Consider the following 20657-nt stretch of genomic DNA (forward strand, 5'->3'; position numbering starts at 1 on the left):
TCAGATGTGGACTCACTTAAAATTTCTTAGAGATTATCCTACAGTTTTGTTGTAACACACAGCATAATTTGCTCTCTTTCTTCAGCCAATGATTTTGATCAAAGGAAACTCCTGGCAAGATCTCCACACTGACAGTCTTGGATGTCCATTAGGAGGGGCAGATTACACAAACGGTTACCCTCTACCACATTATGAGGGCAAGGACTCACTGTCTCATGGTAATCACAGAAAACTTAAATACATATTTAATTAACTAAAACTATACGGTACACAAACTTGATAAAAAAGCAGAAGCTACTTTCAGCTGCTCTCTTATTCATAAGGGGTCACTGCATATAGATTTGGCAGATTTTTTAATGACAGATGTCCTTCTTCACACAACCCCAAAAAAGATTTGTGTGTCCTCCTTGGTATAGAACCAGGGAACTTTTTGTTTGTTAGGTAAATATGTAAACCACTATGATATAGAGTCAACTTTTATTTTTCACTAAACCCTTTCATTTCATTCTTTACTTTCCCTCCCTCTTTTGCCAGACACAGAAAGCGAGGAAGATGTGGAGGAGCAGACTGAGGAGGTCCATGAGAGTCTGACAGAGACCTTGCCTCCACCTTCAGGCCCAAGTGGTCTGGTCATTTTTGGTCAGCAGGTGCAAAAGCACAGCTACGTCAGCGGCCTTATCATCATGATGGTAGAGTACAAATAATCATGCTGGTTCATAAATGTGTTCTGTGTGGTGACTTTTTTTTAGCAGCCACAACCAGTATCATCACAGTGTTGAACAGGTGAAGACATTAGGTATAGGTCACATTATATTACAAGCAAAGATAAGGAGGATTTATGCATTAGCTATGAAGTTTCAACCTTTAAAGAAACTGGTTTATTTGTTTTTTGAAACCACTTTTTTATACAGTTACAATACTTTAGACAACTGCAAGACTAATTTATATATACCCAGAGTCTACAGGTATTTTCTTTATTTTCTACCAAGGTTATTATAGTTAACTGTAACTAAGATAAAAATTAAATCTAGATGTGAAAGGCATTTTAGTTAGCTAAAATAAAATGAAAAACATGACTTTTGAAAAAAATTTTTTTACTATTACTATATTACTAGATCTTAGTAGTATTGTTAGTTTTCGTACGAGTTTTATCACAAATTGACTAATTAACATCTGACCAGTTGAAGCTAAAGCAGCCATATTTGGGTGAGTAAAGATTAGCAAGCAACTTTGCATAGTTAATAGCAGGCTCATTATGTCGTTATGAAGTTAACTATAACTATTATTCACAACATTAACAATATTAGCTAACTCACCCTAAGCGGCTAAAAAAGTTGTTTTTGTTATGATATCCACTGCATACAGATTTGGAGTATCACCTACAACAACTGGCTGACTTTCGCCATGCTTGTGTGGTCCTGTGTAATTTGGATGATGAGAGACAGAAGGCGGTATGCCATGATGTCCGCCCCTTTCCTCGCCATCTATGGCACCGTGCTGGTGGTGCTGGGCTTCTTGAGCGGGCTCCGGCTGAGCCGGGCCGAGTTGTACCCGGGTCTGCCCCCGGCGGTCATAGTGGACTTTGACCTGAACAGCTATCACCCTGCACCCTGTGTCCACCTGGGAGCAAAGGTTAGCCATGACAGGGTAATAAGGAGCAGGAATGGACCTGATAAACTATTGTAATTTCCTTCTGTGGTTCTCGCTTCCATTAAAAACAATAAAGCTGTATTTAGACCTACCTTAGCTTGTAGGTTATATTGTTTTTTGTGTGTGTTACCGTTCAGTCATTTAAGAAACACGAGCCTTACTGTATACAGTAACCTTATGTACTTAGTAAAAATTACTATTGTATAGTAGTTTGGCTTTTTTTTTGTACACATTTATTATCTAATATAACTCTAATTCACTTTTTCTTCCTGACATTTATTTATCAGTGTGTTCATGTATTCCATCTAAAGTTTATTACCATAAGGAAATTTGTGTTTTTTTAACCAGACAGTCTGAAGTCACTGAATTCAGTTTAAATCTTTCTTAAACAAGAATTTTCCAACAGTATTCACAGACTAGTGTACTTTGAAAACTTTTGACAGATTTTTTTAAAATAATTTTTTGTTCCCAACACAGGTCTGCTTCAGCTTAATATTTATGATGTGTTTATGATAAACTATTTTCACTGCAGGTCTTCTACACCTTCAGCTTTTGGTTGATGTTTCGTCAGCAGCTGAAGGAGAGACAGGAGGGGCAGAGCATGAAGGCAGAATCTCTGGATGAAGTCAAAGTCGTGCCATGTAATTTATCTTTTCATTGATTTTCTCGAGATTATATGTCAGAAGATGTTGGAGTAATGTAACTCCTACCTGGGCACTAATGAAAATCATCCTGACATCAACAAGACAAGTTTAATCATCAAGCTGTCTCTGTAATGCCCTCCCTTACCTCCTTCTCTTTCTCACTGTGTTTCTGCCTCCTTGTTTTGCACCTTGCCAGCGGAGGAAAATCAGCCATCTCCTCTGGTAGCGAAACTGATCTCAGGTGTAAAGGGGTTTCTGGTGAAGTACTGGATCCTCTTCTGCTGCTCTATGTTCTTTGTGGTCAGCTTCTCTGGAAAGGTATCTAATGACAGACTTAAACATCGTAGCATTGGCTAAGGCAGATTTTTACTAACAGAGGCCCTAAATATCACAGGAAGAAGTTTTTTAACAACTATTTTTTGCTTTGCTTCTCAATATGTTTTTTGCATTCTCATTACATGTAGTGCCCAGTGCTCACCAGGTACTGGCTGTGAGCACTCTGGCTAACATGGTTATTGTAAGAACTCATCTTGCTACTGTTTCAGCCCATGGTGCTACATACGGCAACGTACAGCAGCTTTAGTAATGCTCATCTAACAGAGTTGTGAGATGAAGTCCCAGTTACATCCTGTAAAAATGAAGATGTTGTTACAGCGGCTTTCAGTAAAGGCTGCACAATCTTAATCTGCAGACATAGTCACAGAGAGTCTGTCTGTGGTCAGTGAGGGAGCGGAACCAGCGCTTCCAGTCACCTTTGTAACTGCAACTCCTCCGACTTCCCCGAACATCAATGCACTCTCACCTCGTCCTTGAATGCACTGAAAATGCACCATACTGTATCATTATAAAGCAGAGCCTTTCTCTATAAGTCGGATATAATGCAAACAAAAATGTATTGCAAAAAGAGTTTTCCAAAAATATTTTCAAACTGATCTTTAGGAGCCTCTGTATGGTCAAAAACGAATATTATTATGATTAGTAGTAGTATTAGAAGTAATAGGTTTAAAAGTAGTTTTATTGTTATTCTTGTTGTTGTTTTTTCACATGTATTTCCTTCTTCAGTACTGTTGAATATCAGCATGTGTTTTGTCTTCTGCTAGTAAAACCTTATTTACGAAAAAGAAGATGAAAATGCTCCTTCCCATAGTCCCACACGTCATTGGATCCGTCTGTTTCTATAATCTCAGTCTGAATTGTTTCTGAGCCGTGCAAATAATAAGTAAATACTATTGTTTCATTCATTGTATCATGTTTCACTCATTCAGGTGGTCGTATACAAAATCCTCTACATTGTCCTCTTCCTCTTCTGTGTTGTTCTTTACCAGGTTAGTAACTTAGTTTTCTGTCCTCTAACTTAAAGTAGACTTATATCAGAGTATAGTTACTCAGCTCACAAAATATCTATCTATCTATCTATCTATCTATCTATCTATCTATCTATCTATCTATCTATCTATCTATCTATCTATCTATCTATCTATCTATCTATCTATCTATCTATCTATCTATCTATCTATCTATCTATCTATCTATCTATCTATCTATCTATCTATGATTTTGAAATGGGTCACTAAGTGGAAAGTTAATCCACTTTTATAGTTAAAATGTTGTTGTAGAACACATAAAGCCAATATATTTTAGGTTCATCTTACACTATAATGTGTTGACTCCTAAACTAACATCAGTGAACCATTCAGTTGTTGTTTGTGCGTAAAAATGTTCGGAGTGGGTGTAGATCTTCCATAAAATGTAGAAAAGCTCACAAAGGCAGACTGTTTACTCTTCATCCATACTCTTTTCCAGTTAAAAGTATTGATTATGACTAATAAGCACATACACAGCCACTTTTTTTGCTCCAGTTTTACTGTTTTTTCTTGCCCATATTATGTTTCTGCTGACCTTTTAGAAAGATGGTAGGCACTTACAGGAAGGCCTAATGGCTTTGGACATGACATGTCTATTTAGACAACATCAGCAACGCCCGGTGTTTTACATACCAAGGCGATTCGAAGGATAAATGCAACACTGTCATTTTTAATGAAGATCTAATTTGGCTGTTCTGAACTATTTTGTTTAATTTTTATATATTAAATATATATATATATATGTATATATTTATTGTCCAGGTACACCCTGGACAGACTGGCAACCTGTCCAAGGTGTACCCTGCCTCTCGCCCTATGGTGGCTGGAATAGGCTCCATCCGTCCCTTACCCTGAAAAGGATAAGGGAAAGAGGATCGATGGATGGATATTTAATTGGTAATTATAAGACTTACAGGAGAAATTATAAACTGTGTTTTTTCTCTCAGATCCGTTATGATGTGTGGCGTCGACTCCTGAAGACGTTCTGGGCAGTGGTTGTTGGTTACTCCATGGTGGTGTTGATAGCTATCTACATGTACCAGTTCAGAAGCGTGTCTGGGCTATTCAGACAAATCATGGGGATGTCAGAGGAAGGGTGAGTCTCATACAGTATTGTGCAGAAGTCTTTAGAAACTTCTTGATTCTTTATATTTTGTTAGGTAAATGGGATAATAGATGCTGCAATTTATGGAAACATGTGCAAGCACATATGTAAACACAGTGAAAGACAGTCTCTGACGTGCTGAAACACTATCCGCTCAAAACACGTGAGGGCTATAGGTTTGAGGCTGCTGTCGGGGGTTATGGGGGGGGGGGGGGGCCTCTGGCATTTGTAGTTGTTGAGGGCTTGGATGCCTCTTCACACCTTCTGGCAGCTGGTCTGTGAGGAAGTTCTCTTTCCTCTTCCTGTAGGCCTCCTTGGCCTGTTTGATGCCCCTCCTTAGGTTGGCTCTGGCACAGAGAGCTGTCCCTCATGCTGAAGGCGCAATTACTAGTTTTGATCAGAGCCTGTACTTCACCCATCATCCTGAGTTTTTGGTTAGAAAAAACCTGGATGGTTTTGGTCACTGTCATATTCTCTACCCAACACTTGATGTAGAAAAGGATAGATTGAGTTTTTCCATAGTTATGTGTAGACACGACACTGGTTTATACCTTGAGTTTGGTCCTTTTTATGTTTGTATGATTCTTACGTCAGTGGCTTAATAAAGAGAAAACTTTCCTCTGAAATGGTCAGGTACAAGGAGTGGACCAAAAATGAATGAAAAAGCAGGCAATGTCCAAAGAAAAACATTGAAAGACCTTGAGAAAGCCCTGAGAACTATTGCTCAAGAGCACTTTAAAACATTGCAAGAAGGCCTGACTCCTAGAAAGCAAATATAAAGAAATGAGGGGTGTAGACTCGAGTCTTTTGTCTTGTACTATATACTCGTGGTAGGTCGTGAATTGTTACTCATTAATTTATTTTTGTTAGTGTTAGGAGCCATTTTGATATGAAGCAAGAAGCTTCTTTATATCTGTTTAATTTGTCTTTGTAGCAGACTTGGCTGTTTGTTATAAGGTTGTGTGTTTTTCTCCCATGTGATTCTCCAGTCTTCGTGACCTGGGTCTGGAACGGTACGACACGGTGGAGCTGTTTGCACGCATTCTGCTTCCTGCTACGTTCCTTTTGGCTTGTATCCTCCAGCTTCATTATTTTAACTTTGACTTTCTGACTCTCACTGACCTGGACAACGTACCTGTCAGAGAGACTTCAAGGTGAGACAGCAGGAATGTATGGAGGGAAAGATCCTGCTCAGAAAAAACATTCTGTCCTTTGATATCGATATGAACAAGAACATGTGGTGCGTTATATTAAAAGAAACTTAAAGAAATGAGGCAGTCATGTATGTCAAAATAGGATAAATCTACTTAGAAAATATAAAAAATACATTATTTTTATTATATTTTAAAAGTAATTATAGGTTTCCCCCTCTCTAGATAAATGAAATAAAAATTTTTGTGGCTTTTTTGTATGAGGTGCAATAAAAAAGCTCTATGACTCCTTGAAAACACCTTAACAGATTTAAATTCTTCCCTTCAGGGTTGTCTTCCTGCACACCTGAGCCATTGTTGAATTGTAGCCAGAGACCTAACTCATTACCACGAATGATACTTGATGTAAAAGTCAGGTCAGTTTGGCACAGAAGTTAATGATTGTGTTCTGCAAGATTTTGAGGTTCAAGGTGAATTCGCAGCTGCTCAAGTGCTACTCGTCATAAGAGGATGTTAAAATTGTAGCATCACTGGGTACAGTCAGAAGATGCACAACAAAACAACTTTGAAGGGGAGTTTTTAGGTTTTTTGTTAAGGGAAATTTTAATAAGTCGTATGAAATGTTTACGTTTTGATTGCCTACTGACTATACTACATACTATGTGTCTCGTTTGTCCTTTTCTTCGTACAGAGAGGAAGAGCTCATGAATTCAGTCAATGAGATATCTGACACGTAAGTGTAGCAATTATCCTATTATAAATTTTTAATTGTACTCGCAGTTCAAATACTTTGATTGTTTGTACAAAGATCCACCACATTTGACCGCATCTCACACGGCTTATTCACTGCCTGTGGATAAAATCTGCATTTGAATCAAAATGAACTTTCTTTATGTGGTGAGAGCATTACATTATGTTTCAGTTACATAAAAATATTAAAAGTCGGGCAATAATAAAATAGTCTCTGGCTGTGCTTTGAGGTAACTGAAATATTACAAGTATTGTCATTATTCTCATTTTGTCCCAGGATTAAAGAAAACATTCAAAAGCTCCAGAAACGGTAAAACTTTTCATTGTTGTTTTATTATCTTCATTCTGTATTGTATTAATTTGGAACATAATTTGTTTGGATGAAAAGTTACTACGTATACTTGGATATATAACAACCTGTAAAACTGCCGATGGATTTGTTACTGAATTCCTGCAGTTTTTTAGTTAAATGGAACACCCTCATTGTGGTTGTCAGGCTTGTGAAGGAGCAGATGGGAAATGGTAAAAGTCAGGAGACTCTGGCCAGCATTGGACAGCAAAGCTCCTCAGAAAAAGGGGCAGAAGAGCAGGAGGAGGAGACAGGAGAAGGTAGTATCTGTAACAACAATGTTTTTCATTAACAAGCTGGCACAGGTTGTTGTTGTTTTTTCAATTTTACTCTCTGAAACTCGTTGGCTTCCTTTAACACATGCAAACACATGCAAACATTACTCTTTCAGTTTAGAGCATTTGGAGTCTATTCACATGTTCTGATGTTTCCTCTTCAGATAACTGAGATTGTACTGTTACTGTCTGCGGCTGCAGCATTGATATAATCCATTGTTAATGATCAAATTATGTCTGATGCCCTTTCCTACCCTTGGTATCATCCCCTCTTCTTAGAAACAGTGCACAGCAGCAGTGAGGACAAGTGGATTGTGATTGTGGATCGGGCGAGCCTGCTGCTCATCCAGGGTCTGTCGGGGTTTCGAAGGCTCCAGGAGCTGAGCTGGAGGCTGATGGAGCTCCACAGCCTCAAAATTGTGTCGTCTGGCATCATCTGGGTATCGCTGCAAGAGGTGGGATGTTGGCTCTGATCATGCATGCATAAATTCTATAGGTGTGTAAATACAAGTTATTAAAGCAGCAACAAAAAAAATATGTCCAACAGTATTGATTTACTTAGTGCTGATGTTGATGAGGGTACATTTAACCTCCAGCTCTTCTTCTTCTCTGTACATAAATATGTTAATATATTTTGCACAGGTTTCACTGATGAACTTGCTTTTCCTGGTTCTGTGGGCATTTGCACTCCCATTCCCACGGTTACGACCTTTAGCATCAAACATCTCTGCTGTGTGGGCATGCGTCATGGTGGTGTGCAAGATGTTTTACCAGCTCAAAGTCATCAAACCTCTTGATTACTCCTCTAACTGCACTGCTGTGAGTTTTCTGTAATTATAAGTCTCTGGAGGTTGGATTAAGTGGCTCGTTTCTGTGTTATTGGGGTTTTTTGCGCTTGTATTCTGTGGTAGTGCAGTTATACTCACCTCACAGCAAGAAGGTTCTCTGGTCAAACCTGCTAATGCATGTTAAGTTAATTTGTGAATGTAACTGCCACTGTGTCACTCAGGATTGTAGTTATGTGGGATGCTATTTCTTCTACTATGCACAAACATTACAAACTTCAGTCACATGGTCCTGATGTCATCTCTGATACTGAGGTAGAAACAGGCTTTGATAATGAGTCTGACTACCTTGTCTAGGGTTTACTTCCCTCCAACAGCTCGGGCCTGGATGATGGAGCAGAGCTGAAGGGAAACATGGTGGAGTTGCTGAGGAGGTCTATTCTCTACATCGAGCCCGTTGACCCCGTCTACTGGTGTGGAGCACTGCGCAAGTGTGAGGGCAGGATCCTCCCCTGTCTCAGGGTGAGCTGATACATGTCAAAGTTTGGTATCTTAAAAAAATTGTGATGTGTTTCCAACATTTAGAAAAGAGTGCACCTGCTTTTAAAAGCTCTTTTAAAGTTGTCCAGATGAACAGAATCAACTTTTGGAGATTTACTTACGTGGATGATTGAGCATCTTTTAAAGTCATTTACTAGTCATGAAACTTCATTAGGGCAAAAATCTTTAAGAAATTTAGATTTCAGTTACTTAGCAGTAGTTTTGTTTAGAGAAAATAATACTTTGATATCCATACTATTATTATAGCATTAAAGTAATTATTGGTTGTTGTTTTTTTACTGTGGTAGAACCATCTGATGGTCCTGGGTCTGCTGGTGTTCGAGTCTACTGTCCACCGCCACCAGCTCTACTTTCGTCTCAATAACAGCCTGAAGCCTCCACCCTTCAGCATTATCTTCCAAGGCATCACCAGGCAGCACCTGGATCATGGCATCCTGCCATGCATCAAGTACTTCATCAACTTCTTTTTCTACAAATTTGGACTCGAGGTACTTTTTCAGGCTTGCAGTATTCATTCTGTTTCTCTTTAACTGAAAGTGCACATCTCTGACTTCTTACCATGCTTGTACTGCTTCTTAGATCAGTTTAATCGTTGCAGTCAATGTGATTGGTCAGAGGATGGATTTCTACGCCCTGCTCCATTCCTGCGCCTTGCTAGCCGTCCTGTCTCGGCGACGCAGGAAGGCGATTGGTGAAGTGTGGTCTAAATACTGCACGTTTACAGCGGGCCTCATGGTGCTGCAGTATCTGCTCTGCATCGGCATCCCTCCTGCTTTCTGTGTTGGTAAGGATCTTTCTAATAGTTTGTAGCAGTTTTGCTTCCATGTCTTGAAAAAAATATAAAAAAAGTTTCTAAGATAAAAAATGTAATCACCTAAATCACTTCAAAGGAAATATAAATATATATAAATGAAAATAATCTGTGCTATGCCTTTTATTCCATTTGCTTGGTAGATTACCCCTGGAGAACAGCTGTTCACCCTTTGTCTTCTAATGTGATTAAGTGGTTTTACATGCCGGACTTTGCCATGAGACCCAATCCTTTATTCATATTCTGTGAGTTGATCTTCTAAGTTCTTATTTTGTTGATCTTCTTTTCCTCTTCTGGGTTAGGGTCTCCCATTTTTGTCCTTTTCCGTCTGCAGATGACTACCTCCTGCTGCTCTGCTCGTCTCTGCAGTGGCACGTATTTGAGGAGGAGAACCGAGCTGCAGTGCGACTGCTGGCCGGGGACAATGTCGAGATCAGCCGCAGTTTGGATCCTTGCTCCTTCAACCAGTTCATACCTGTTGACAACTTTCTTCACTGCAGGTCAGAATGTGTGATTCTTAATTGTTGTAGGGTTGATATGTCTGTTATCAGTATACTGACACTGTGTAATTCTGTTGTTCAGTTTATTTTCTTCTTATCTTTAACATGACTCACCCTCCAAATCTAAATTTAGTGTTGATCGGAGCAGGAAATAGCCTGAACTCCATAATCCAGCACTCTCATCAAACCGCTTTTTGTATTGTGGGTTAAACTGCATATGGAGAGTTGGGAGCCCATCACGCTGGTCTGTGGTCATTTTAGGAGCATTAAAGGGTTGAATTAGATTATTAATTTATGCGTGTCTCATTTCCAGGAACTTTTGTTAATGGGCTTTATTTCAGTCTTCAGATTTCTTGCTGTCCATAAAATATATTTCTGAAAATTCTCAGACAAAACCAAAAAAATTCCATGTGGAAAACACATTTGGAATTAGTAATTTATGTACAATTTTATATTAAAATAAATACAAGAAATTCGACTCCCTGTCAGCTTAGAAGATTGCAGATACAAGTGGCGGAAACAAGCTGGCCTGCCCCTTAGTGATAGGTTTTAGGCATTCAGGGGCTCAGATTAGAGCCGCCATTCCTCCACATTGAAAGGAGCCAGCTGAGGTGGTTCAGGCATCTGACAAGGATGCTTTTTGGTGCCTCCTGGATGAGGTGTTTTCCCCTACCGTGAGCAGGCTCCAAGGTAGACCCAGGACACGCTGGGGAGATAATCTCTCTGAGTTCGGCTGGAAATGCCTCGATGCTCCCCTGGATGAACTGAAGGAGGTGGCTTGAAAGAGGAAGGTATGGGCTTCTCTGCTTATGCTGCTGCCCCCAGGACTCAGTGCCGTGTATGTAGAAGTCTGAATTTTCTGATTATGATGACTACAAAATACATGAAGTAAGATTGAAGTCTTTGAACAAGTTCAGATTTAATCTAAATGATTGTCCTCCTTGCTCTGCACCGTTCTCTCACATACACTCTTCCTGCTCCTCTTCTCTGATTGTTGTAATCCAACTAATCATCCCTGCCACCTATATTATTGATTCATTAATTAATTATTCCCTATTTGTAAAATTGCAAGCAAGCCACATGAGCGATGATTTTGAGGCTCGGGCTCCTTTGTTTCAACACATATTAGGGACGACAAAATTATTATTTATATCTCTACTTATTTCTCTGATGAACTTTTGGGCTATTCGCAGACGACTGATCGCCTAATCAGAGGGAAAACCGTTTTAAAGCCCCGTCTGCCAACTTAAGAAATAAAGCCGTCATTACACATGTACTTTGGACAATGCTGGAAGATTGGATTCAGTTCGATTCTATGGAGCCGCCAGAAAAGTGTGCACAGAAGGCAGGAAACCTGATTTTGACTTACTGTAAATTCACCAGACAGACTTTGTACTAAGGAGCTAGCAGGTTAATGACTGATAAAAGAAAGAACTTGCTTATTTGTTTACACATAATAACACCACATCATGTTCCATTATGTTGATGTGCGTGAGTGATGTCAATGACCACAGGGAGCATCTGAGGCCTCGCTTCCAGACAGAAGCAACATTTAGTAAAGAGCTCATGATTTTTATTAAACATATAAACAGAAAACAAAACATAAATCATTGAATTCTCCCCTGTCTGTTCACATCCATGCATTTATTCATTGTACTACAACTGCACTGAATACTTTCTTATTGTCTGCAGTGCAGGTGTTAGTGTTATAACTAACTCTGTTTAGGCATGTAGTGTTCCCATGCTAAACTACATTAATTTTGTAAGTTACTATTAAATGTCCTTGTTTCCTTGGTGAGCTGAAAAGCCTGAAAATATAGAATACAAAATCTCTAATTTCCCCAGTCAAATTTTTGTACCACTCTGGATAGATAAGTATAAACAACTTGAAATGAGACAGCATAATCTCTAAACGTTAATGGTTATGAGTTTCCAAAGTGTCAGCCTGCACTTCAGAGCCTGTTGTTTAGATAGAGGGGATGAAGAGGTGGCAAAGTTCATGGTAGAAGTGCAAGGTGAAACGTAGTTATGCAAAGACAGATTGCTCCTTCAAAAAGGCTGTAAAGAACACTAAATACTTTTAAAACGTTTCTAATTGTCTAGAGTTCTTGGACATTAAGTGTTTTTGTGTGCATTATAAGATAAACAATCGCTACCTCTGAGAAAAATGCTTTCCGTGGAAGTGGTTGAAGAGATTACATTGTTTTTAACTGTTAAACTACAAACCCGTTTATTCAGTTCATTCTTTTGTTAAAATCTTTAACAGTTTTCATCTAATTTTCTTTTCTTATTTACTTGTTCTACAAAATTTAAAAAACATTCTCTCAAACATTTGAAAAAGTAAGAAATGCATTCAATTAAATCCATAAGCCTGGACAATTACATCATAAGCCTGTACATTAAATATGGATAACGTGCACTTTAATAATATTTTTTTTGCTGTATCTTAATGTAAATACAGAGAAGGAATAAACTACTTGAAGAGTTTTAAATATGTGCTTTCCAAGGTTTAGTATAGTTTACTAAAACTAAAGTAAAAGCTGGAATTAGAAGGGTTTTTTTTTATTAACTTAAATAAAAATAGAAACTAGACTCTTGAAAGATATCAAAACTAACTAAAACATTTCGTGAACTTGGAAATCAAATTAAAATAAAAAAAATAGTGAAAGTTTTAATATTTATTATTTTAATATAATTGATAATTTGATTTTATCACAATTTGCTTAATGAAGCAGTCATGGATGTGTTTATTGGGAGTCTGGATGTTGTGTTTTTATTGTATTGCCTGTACTGATTTTCCTAAATCCTGCCTCTAAAATATGCCCTCCTCTATGTGGCGTCTAAAAATAAAAACTAATAGAAAATACAAAACTAGATTAACTGTAGTGCTTACATATTTTTTATAGCGATGGTTTAGCTTTGTAATATTTGGCAGTATGATTTGCTTTCTTTTTAAACTGAAGATGTGGTCTCTGTTTTGTCCTCAGGTGCTATCTTGATATGGTGAAGGTGTTTGTTTTCAGCTACTTCTTTTGGCTGGTGCTTTGTCTCATTTTCATCACTGGCACGACACGCATCAACATCTTCTGTCTCGGCTACCTGGTGGCCTGTTTCTACTTCATGCTGTTTGGAGGCAGTGTGCTGATGCAGCCAGTCAGATACATCCTGCGGCTATGGGACTGGCTCATTGGGTACACCTGCTTTGTGATCGCCATGAAGAACCTGGTGTCTGTAAGCGACCATACCATAAAGAAGTTCAGAAGTTGTACAATTGTACAGAATAATTCAAGACATGCAGCTATTTTTTTAAAATCATGCATTACTGATTAATGCCTCTTTTTCCTTCTTTCAGCTGGGTTCTTGTGCCTACCTGGACAGCCTGGTGAAGAACAGCTGCTGGCTAATTCAGGCATTTAGCATGTTTTGCACCATCAAAGGTTATGATGTCCGTAAGTGTCTGTAACAAGGATATTTAGTCACGATTTGTGTTAGGGAGAAAAGAATGTGCCAGAATTTCCGATGGTATATTTACACTCAAAGCCACTTTATTAGGTACTCCTGTTAAACTGCTCATGAATGCAAATATCTAATCAGCCAATCACATTGCAGCAACTCAGTGCATGACCTGCTGAAGTACAAACTGAAATTGTCACAGTGCTGAAACAATAATTATAAGCATCATTAAAAAAAGAAAAAAAAACACAACAGAAATACATGATGGAAAATTAGAGTTTTTATATTGACATTCAACATTTTTTAGATGTTTTACAACACTTTTTTACAGCTGTGTTATATTTTACTTTTTTTTTTTTATAGTTGCACTTTATTTGGAAGGTTAAAATTATCATTTTAATTAGCCAAAATAAAATGCAGAATTAAATATCCATTGGTATACATTAAAATTAAAATCAAAGTCATTATTCTACACAACACATGATGCAGAAATGTTTTCTGTCATGTAAAAGTTTGTTAAAATCTGCTGTAAATTCTTCAGACATATTTCTCCTACCCTGTGTGCCTTTCAGCTGATCCCGATGATGAATGTGAGCTGCCTGCAGGTGAAGCCGGCATCGTCTGGGATGCGATCTGTTTCACTGTCCTCTTGGCACAAAGGAGGGTCTTCCTCAGCTACTACTTCCTCTATGTGGTGTCTGACCTCAAGTCTTCTAAGATATTGGCCTCTAGGTCAGTGCTTCATTTTCAGGTTTAGCTCTATAACATACAGTAGTCTTAAAGCTTTACACATAAGGTCAGTGAGGTTTGAAAACTTGAAAGTTTTATATGTTTTGTTGGATAAATCTAGATTGAGTGTAACACTTAAAAAATAAAAGAAAACCAAAGACACAAGAATTCATGCGAAAGCTGTTTACGAGAGGTTTTTGGTAGCTCTCTCTTTCATGGATAAATCATTACACAGAATTCCTAATAATAATTTCCAGTAATTTTCCTGGAAAGAACAACGTGATTTGGTCCTAACTGCATGAAAATGTATTTCGGCATGTTTGTTTGAGTTGCTGTGGATTTACTAAGGCTTACAAGGCTATGCTAGAATGACCAAACTACAGTTTATTTTTTCTGTTTTTTTCTGTTCTGTTTTTACAACATAGTAGCTGTAAAAAGACATCACTAATCTCTTACTCTAACTCATTTTACATGGTGGGTCAGATACAACCCACTTTCATCCTGAGAGGGCCAGACCAGTGAAACTTTCTTTTCTTTGTGTTTGTATACAGAAGTTTATTTGCACATTTAATTGCTGAAATATCTCAATATAAGTAAAAAGAGCAGTTTCAACAGTATGTCTCAGTTTTGCTGCATAACTAAGAAGTGTTACTCTACTAAATGAAAGAAATCTGTTGCCAAGATCTGTATGATGTGTAAAACAAAATGTGTAAAGCATTGCCCAGACTGTCCTGTAATAATTGGACCGCACTGGAGTCTGCGCCAGGCCAGTTTTGTCACACATTTTGGGCCTTATGTTTGACACCCCTGCTTTAGAGTCACAATGTAAACTTAGCTTGTTAATGTAAAAACAAACAAAGTAAAAGCTAAAACAGCAGTTAATGTCCCTGTCCATCTCGACCTTGAAGGGGCGCTGAATTGTTTGAGGCCAGAGTGAAAAAACAGGTAGCAGCCCGACTGGAGATGGAGAAGAAATCAGTGGAGGCTCTGAAGAAACAGTAAGAACACTTACACTGAAACCATTAATGGATCAGGTTTACAGTAAAGACCATCACACTTCCCCTCTTCCTAAGCAGCGAGTTATAAACTAACCTTTCAGCCTTCTTCCTATAGGATGGAGAAGATCAAATCTAAACAGAAGAGTCGACCTGCACCACCAGAAGAACCTCTTGCTGATCAGGAGCAGGTGACACCTGGTAACACAAGTGACTCTTTTTCAGTTTCTAATGTTAGCAAGGAAAACAGGCCAAATTCATACAGTAGAGTAGAGAGAGTATGGTGAGGGATGTTTGAGGAGGGGGTTTAGTCTGCTTGTTCTTTTTCTCTGTGATGGATGTGTTTACTTTATGGAAGCCAGTAAATATCATCAACACATAAACAAAACGAACTGTAAATTCCAGGTGATGACGAGAAGGCAAAGAGAGATGCAGGAAAATGGTGGAAGCCCTGGGTCTCTCAGCCTGGAGGTGAGCAGGATCCTTAATCAGTGTGAAAGAAAGAGAGTATTGGCAGAGGAAAGAGTGAAGACAATGCTGTTTCCTATCATTAGGTTGTGTGCTTCACTTCTTTTCAATTTAATCAGAGAAATGTTTTTAACCTGACAGTAAATGCAGCAGCAGATTTTAGCCACTGACCTGCTTCTTTAGAGCAGATCAGATGCCAGTGGTATGTCTGTGTGTGCATGTAGTTTTGACACTGTTTTGTTTAACACAGTGGAAAACAATTGTGGCTACCACCTGTTTGAGAGTGACAGTGAGGAGGAGGAAGAGGAAGTTCCTGAGAAGACAGAGGAAGAGCAACCACCAAAGAAGAAATCTGCTTTTCAGGTTAGAGCCAGAATGATCTGAGCCAAAACTAAAAGCAATGGAGATACAGTTAAAGTATTTCACAATTTCCCCTTAAAGTGTTCGTTTTGAGTTTTGTAGCTGCAAAAACAATCTATGTTGTAAGATCAGTGGGTGATCTGTGCATCTTTGTCTTTAATTCTAGTTGGCCTATGAGGCCTGGGTCACGAGCTCAAAGAAGGCCTTGAAGGACCTGAAGAAGGAGAAGACAAAAATAAAGAAAGAAGAGAAGAAGAAAGCAAAGAGAGAGCTGCAGAGGCAGCAGGGTGAGAACGGATCATGTTGTGTTTACTAGTGCTACTCTTACTAGTAGACATGTATGGTAAAGGGGACTGTAACTATAAAGACATGCTGTATCACAAACAGTTTGATGATGGCTCTTGTTCTCCAGGCATTGATAAAGCAGAATCCAGTGAGGACGAACCAGATGAAAGTGTTGTGGAGGAGGAGGGAGAGGAGAAAAAAGGTATACACTTCTAAGGGATGGGAATGCCCTAGTTCCAAATGACCCTCTGCTTGTTGTTGCAATGAAAACAGGAAGCATTAAAAGCATGGAAAACCTTCACTCTAATTGGCTTACTGTGCTTTTACACATAACCTCTTACAGAAAACATCCTGCAGCGCATCATCAGCACGATAAAGTTCAGCTGGGTGTTCCTTCAGTCTCTTCTTGATGACCTGACGGAGGGATTGAACTCATTTTGTAAAGACAACCTGGGCATTTCCAAAGTGCTGCGCTTCGAGCGAGCCTTACTCAACCAGCAGCAAAAGAAGGTCAGCTGAGAGGATAAACACTTGATTTTAGTCAATAAGCAATGTAATTATAACAGAACAAGTTTCACAATTAGTCTCAAGGCTGATATTTATATTTAACACAGTTTTATGGGGGAAAAAACAACAACATTATCTGCTATTAGCAAGTTCAGTACATTCCAGGCAATCCCATAAGATGAACACTAAACACAAATGTCTTTAAATTTGTCTTTAAAGTGTTTTTGATACATCTTCAGTTTATTTAACCAGGATCCTTTATCCTAATGCACCTTTTAGCACTCTGTCTGTATTATCTGGCTCTGCAGGGTAAAGAGGTGAGTCAGGAGAGTGTGAAGCAGTTTTATGAAAACTGGAAGTCCCGTCAGAACACACTGTCGTCTCAGGACAATCTAGATAAATCCCTGTCAGCTCCCGGCTCTCCACCTGCCAGCCCTTCTTCACAACACGCGTACAAGAAGCTGAAGAACCAAGCCTCCAAAATTTCCTGGGGCAGCAGTGTTTCCAGGTACACACAGACAACATAGTCATAGTTTACCTTTCAGGCACACACACTGAGTCTCTCCCTCCTGCTTAACTTCAGCTGCATGACAGACGAGACGATGCTGGTGTCCCGGCAGCCAACGCAGGAGGAGCTGGATGAGCCTCCTGCTGTGTCACCTGCTGCTGACCAGCTCAGACGAAGGCTCTTTAAAGAGGCCAATATTGACATGACATCTTTTGACACTGAGGAACTTTCACCCAGGTGAATGGATGAGTGAACGACGTTTTAGACACATATTTCTGCTCAGTTTAATCCTGTTGTTAGCTGTGATCTCTAACAGACAAATCTATCAGACAAAAACTCCAGTGCAGAATTCATAAAATTATTATTTTCCATTGAGAATAACTTCTTCCTGTTCTTCATCCCAGTCAGTAAAACTGCAAACACCACATAAATAACACGCATAATTGCAGGAAAGGTTTCATTTACCAGAAACAGCTTCAGATACAAGAATTGTCTTTCAAGATGTGATTCTATGATTCCTGAAAGTAAGATTTCTGATTCGCTTGTTTCTTAAAAGCTGTGAAGAACCAAAAGAACTTCATGAACAAGAGGAGGATGATGAGAAACAAACAGAAGTTGAGATGAAATGTGAAGAAGAACAAGAACAACGAGAAGATCCTGAGGTGGAGAAAGAGGAGCGGGATGAGGAATCGCTGCAAAGAGAAGAGGAAGAAGGTGCCAAATACCCAGAATGGACCTCGCTGGATCTCAGGGATAGCGATGGAGAGAAGAGTCTTGACCTCACAGAGTCTCCCAGACCTCTGAGTCAAGAAACGAGGAACCTCACTGCCAGTGAGCTGCTACTCAACAAGTTAGTAGACACAAAAAAATTTAGTATGCAGGACAAAAGAGATATAAGCTCCATCTCTTAAGAACTTTAATCTCCATCATTGTGTTTTTCCTCTTCCTCTCTTCTCTGTCCTTTCTGATTCTGAAGCATGTTTGAAAATGATGAGATCTCCGAGTCCGACAAGTTTTTCGTGACCTTGCCGAGGCCGCTGAAGCTGCTGTTTGCCCTCTATAACACCATGGTGTCCAAGTCAGAGATGCTATGCTACTTTGTGATCATTCTAAACCACATTGTGTCAGCTTCGCTCCTCTCCCTCATCCTGCCGATTCTCATATTCCTCTGGGCCATGCTGTCTGTGCCTCGGCCGACCAAACGCTTCTGGATGACAGCCATCATTTACACCGAAGTAGGTTTTCTTGTAAATACGTCAGATAAAATCTAAATGAAGCAAAGGTGTGTTTTTAGTTTCTTAATGCAAATACTAGATACACATAAAATGCTTTTAATGGTTGATTTGTTGAGTAGTTTAATGTGCGTGCTGCAAACAGAACTCGCTCACATCTCTTGTGTCTCTCTTGTTTGTCTCAGCTGACTGTTGTGGTGAAGTACTTTTTCCAGTTTGGTTTCTTCCCCTGGACCACCTCTGCCTACCGAGGCATCAACGCTGACCGGCCCTTTGCCCTGCCCAACATCATTGGGGTGGAGAAGAAGGACGGCTATGTCCTCTTCGACCTAATTCAGCTGCTCGCGCTGTTCTTCCACCGATCTATCCTAAAGGTAATGTGAAAACTAACCACTGTAAATAGTTTTTAAGCAGCTACTTTGAAATGTTCAAGTGCTGCCTGTGTCTATGTCTCTGCAGTGCCACGGGCTGTGGGACAACAAGGAGGTTGAGATGCCCGATTTCTTCAAGAAGCTGAAGAAGAAAGTGGACAAGAAGAAGACCGGAGCAGAGAAGATGGGCAGCAGGGAGCAACCACCACGCCGTCTGAGGTTCCTCCCCCTCCAGGCGTCCACCACCTCCTTATTCTGTAGACTGAAAAAAGGCGAATCTGCAGAATCTGGTGGTGAATATTCAGAAGATCCCTACATGTCTTGAATAAAGAGTCTCCATGTTCATTATCTCATTTTTGGAAGTTGTCATGTTGAATTCATTACCAGCAAATGGCTAGTTTTTCTCAATTTCTTTTAATTTGTTTATTTTTTAAACTGGAGAGATGAAGCCCAAAAAGCAGCAAAGCAAGAAAAAGAGACGGGAACGACATAAGGCTCCGCTGACAAGGAAGCAGAGGATCAGACAGCAGATCAGAGAGAGGATGCTACAAGCCAAAGCTGCCGCCATAGAAGTGTGAGTTGTCTGCAGTCCACTAAGTCTGTTTTCTGAGATGTTAGTCATTACTTTATTTTGGTAGATAATATTTTTCCATAGATTTATTTTTAGTGGAGAGGAGCTTCCCGTTTCTGTCTTACTCTGCAGTCTCTTCTCTTTCTGCAGCGGCCTTCACATCTACTTACCTATAAGGCAGTTTTTCTATGACATCATTCACCCAGATTACAGCCCTGTGTGTGACGTCTACGCCCTCATGTTTCTCATTGATGTCGTCAACTTCATTGTCACCATATACGGATACTGGGCTTTTGGGGTAAGACTACACAAACATATTAATATTTCTTATTATTTAAATCATAAATAAAATTTACTTGACATGTATGATTTATGACAATGAGGCTAATTTTCATCGCTCTGTAGAAATACTCTGCAGCGGCTGACATCACAGAATCACTGTCAGAAGACCAGGTTCCAGAGGCCTTTCTGGTCATGCTACTGATCCAGTTTGGTACCATGATAGTGGACCGAGCCCTTTACTTGAAGAAGTCTCTGCTGGGAAAGTGCGTTTTCCAGGTGGTGCTGGTGTTTGGCATACACTTCTGGATGTTCTTCATTCTCCCTGGTGTCACAGAGAGGTCATTGTTCAATAAATTCTTCTTCTTCTCATTTTTTACTCAGTAAAATAAAGTCAAACTCAATGAAGTGCTTTGTAAATAAAGTTGGCATTGTATGACTGACCTTTTCAAACATTCAACCACCAAAACAAATTTTTCTGTTCAGGGCTGGATAACTGTAATCTGGCATCGTAATCAAAAAATAATAAAGCTTTATTATTTTTTTCAGCTTTTTTGTAAAACAGTAAATCTTAGAATTTCATGGATAACAACAATACTTATATTTTATCATTAAAAAATTGATTTCAGTTTAAGAGCTTGCACATACTGGTGGATTAATGTCACATAAATCTTACATTCGACAGAGGCCTATTAAATTTGTTAAGCACAGTATATAAAAATAAAAATAAACAAATCTGATCCATGACAATAAAAGGAGCAAAGATCGATATCTCTTCTGTTTATTTGCTCCAGGAGGTTCAACAGAAACCCAGTTGCTCAGCTGTGGTACTTTGTAAAGTGCATCTACTTCGGCCTGTCTGCGTACCAGATCAAGTGTGGCTACCCAAACCGCATCCTGGGCAACTTCCTCACCAAGAACTACAACTACCTGAACCTCTTCCTCTTTCAGGGG

At 39.2% G+C, this 20657-nt stretch overlaps 1 protein-coding gene across 1 annotated transcript in view; it reads left to right on the forward strand.

Moving 5' to 3' along the window:
* The window catches only part of LOC113012995 (piezo-type mechanosensitive ion channel component 2), a 34860-nt gene that overhangs the window by 9296 nt on the left and 4907 nt on the right, over positions 1-20657 (forward strand). The window contains exons 11-48 of the mRNA XM_026153485.1: positions 86-218; positions 535-689; positions 1366-1632; positions 2183-2291; positions 2491-2612; positions 3560-3619; positions 4606-4754; positions 5753-5917; positions 6606-6647; positions 6942-6974; positions 7161-7273; positions 7568-7743; positions 7931-8107; positions 8431-8595; positions 8922-9122; positions 9214-9418; positions 9589-9690; positions 9780-9945; positions 12933-13176; positions 13298-13394; positions 13971-14130; positions 15036-15125; positions 15241-15323; positions 15528-15593; positions 15841-15953; positions 16117-16237; positions 16363-16437; positions 16579-16745; positions 17051-17250; positions 17326-17487; positions 17807-18100; positions 18227-18485; positions 18668-18856; positions 18942-19146; positions 19295-19427; positions 19575-19722; positions 19830-20044; positions 20498-20656. Of these exons, the coding sequence (XP_026009270.1) occupies positions 86-218; positions 535-689; positions 1366-1632; positions 2183-2291; positions 2491-2612; positions 3560-3619; positions 4606-4754; positions 5753-5917; positions 6606-6647; positions 6942-6974; positions 7161-7273; positions 7568-7743; positions 7931-8107; positions 8431-8595; positions 8922-9122; positions 9214-9418; positions 9589-9690; positions 9780-9945; positions 12933-13176; positions 13298-13394; positions 13971-14130; positions 15036-15125; positions 15241-15323; positions 15528-15593; positions 15841-15953; positions 16117-16237; positions 16363-16437; positions 16579-16745; positions 17051-17250; positions 17326-17487; positions 17807-18100; positions 18227-18485; positions 18668-18856; positions 18942-19146; positions 19295-19427; positions 19575-19722; positions 19830-20044; positions 20498-20656 (5720 nt within the window). The remainder of the gene's footprint in view (positions 1-85; positions 219-534; positions 690-1365; positions 1633-2182; positions 2292-2490; positions 2613-3559; positions 3620-4605; positions 4755-5752; positions 5918-6605; positions 6648-6941; positions 6975-7160; positions 7274-7567; positions 7744-7930; positions 8108-8430; positions 8596-8921; positions 9123-9213; positions 9419-9588; positions 9691-9779; positions 9946-12932; positions 13177-13297; positions 13395-13970; positions 14131-15035; positions 15126-15240; positions 15324-15527; positions 15594-15840; positions 15954-16116; positions 16238-16362; positions 16438-16578; positions 16746-17050; positions 17251-17325; positions 17488-17806; positions 18101-18226; positions 18486-18667; positions 18857-18941; positions 19147-19294; positions 19428-19574; positions 19723-19829; positions 20045-20497; position 20657) is intronic.

This window comes from Astatotilapia calliptera, chromosome 20, assembly GCF_900246225.1.
Source record: "Astatotilapia calliptera chromosome 20, fAstCal1.2, whole genome shotgun sequence".
NCBI classification, from domain to species: Eukaryota; Metazoa; Chordata; class Actinopteri; order Cichliformes; family Cichlidae; genus Astatotilapia; species Astatotilapia calliptera.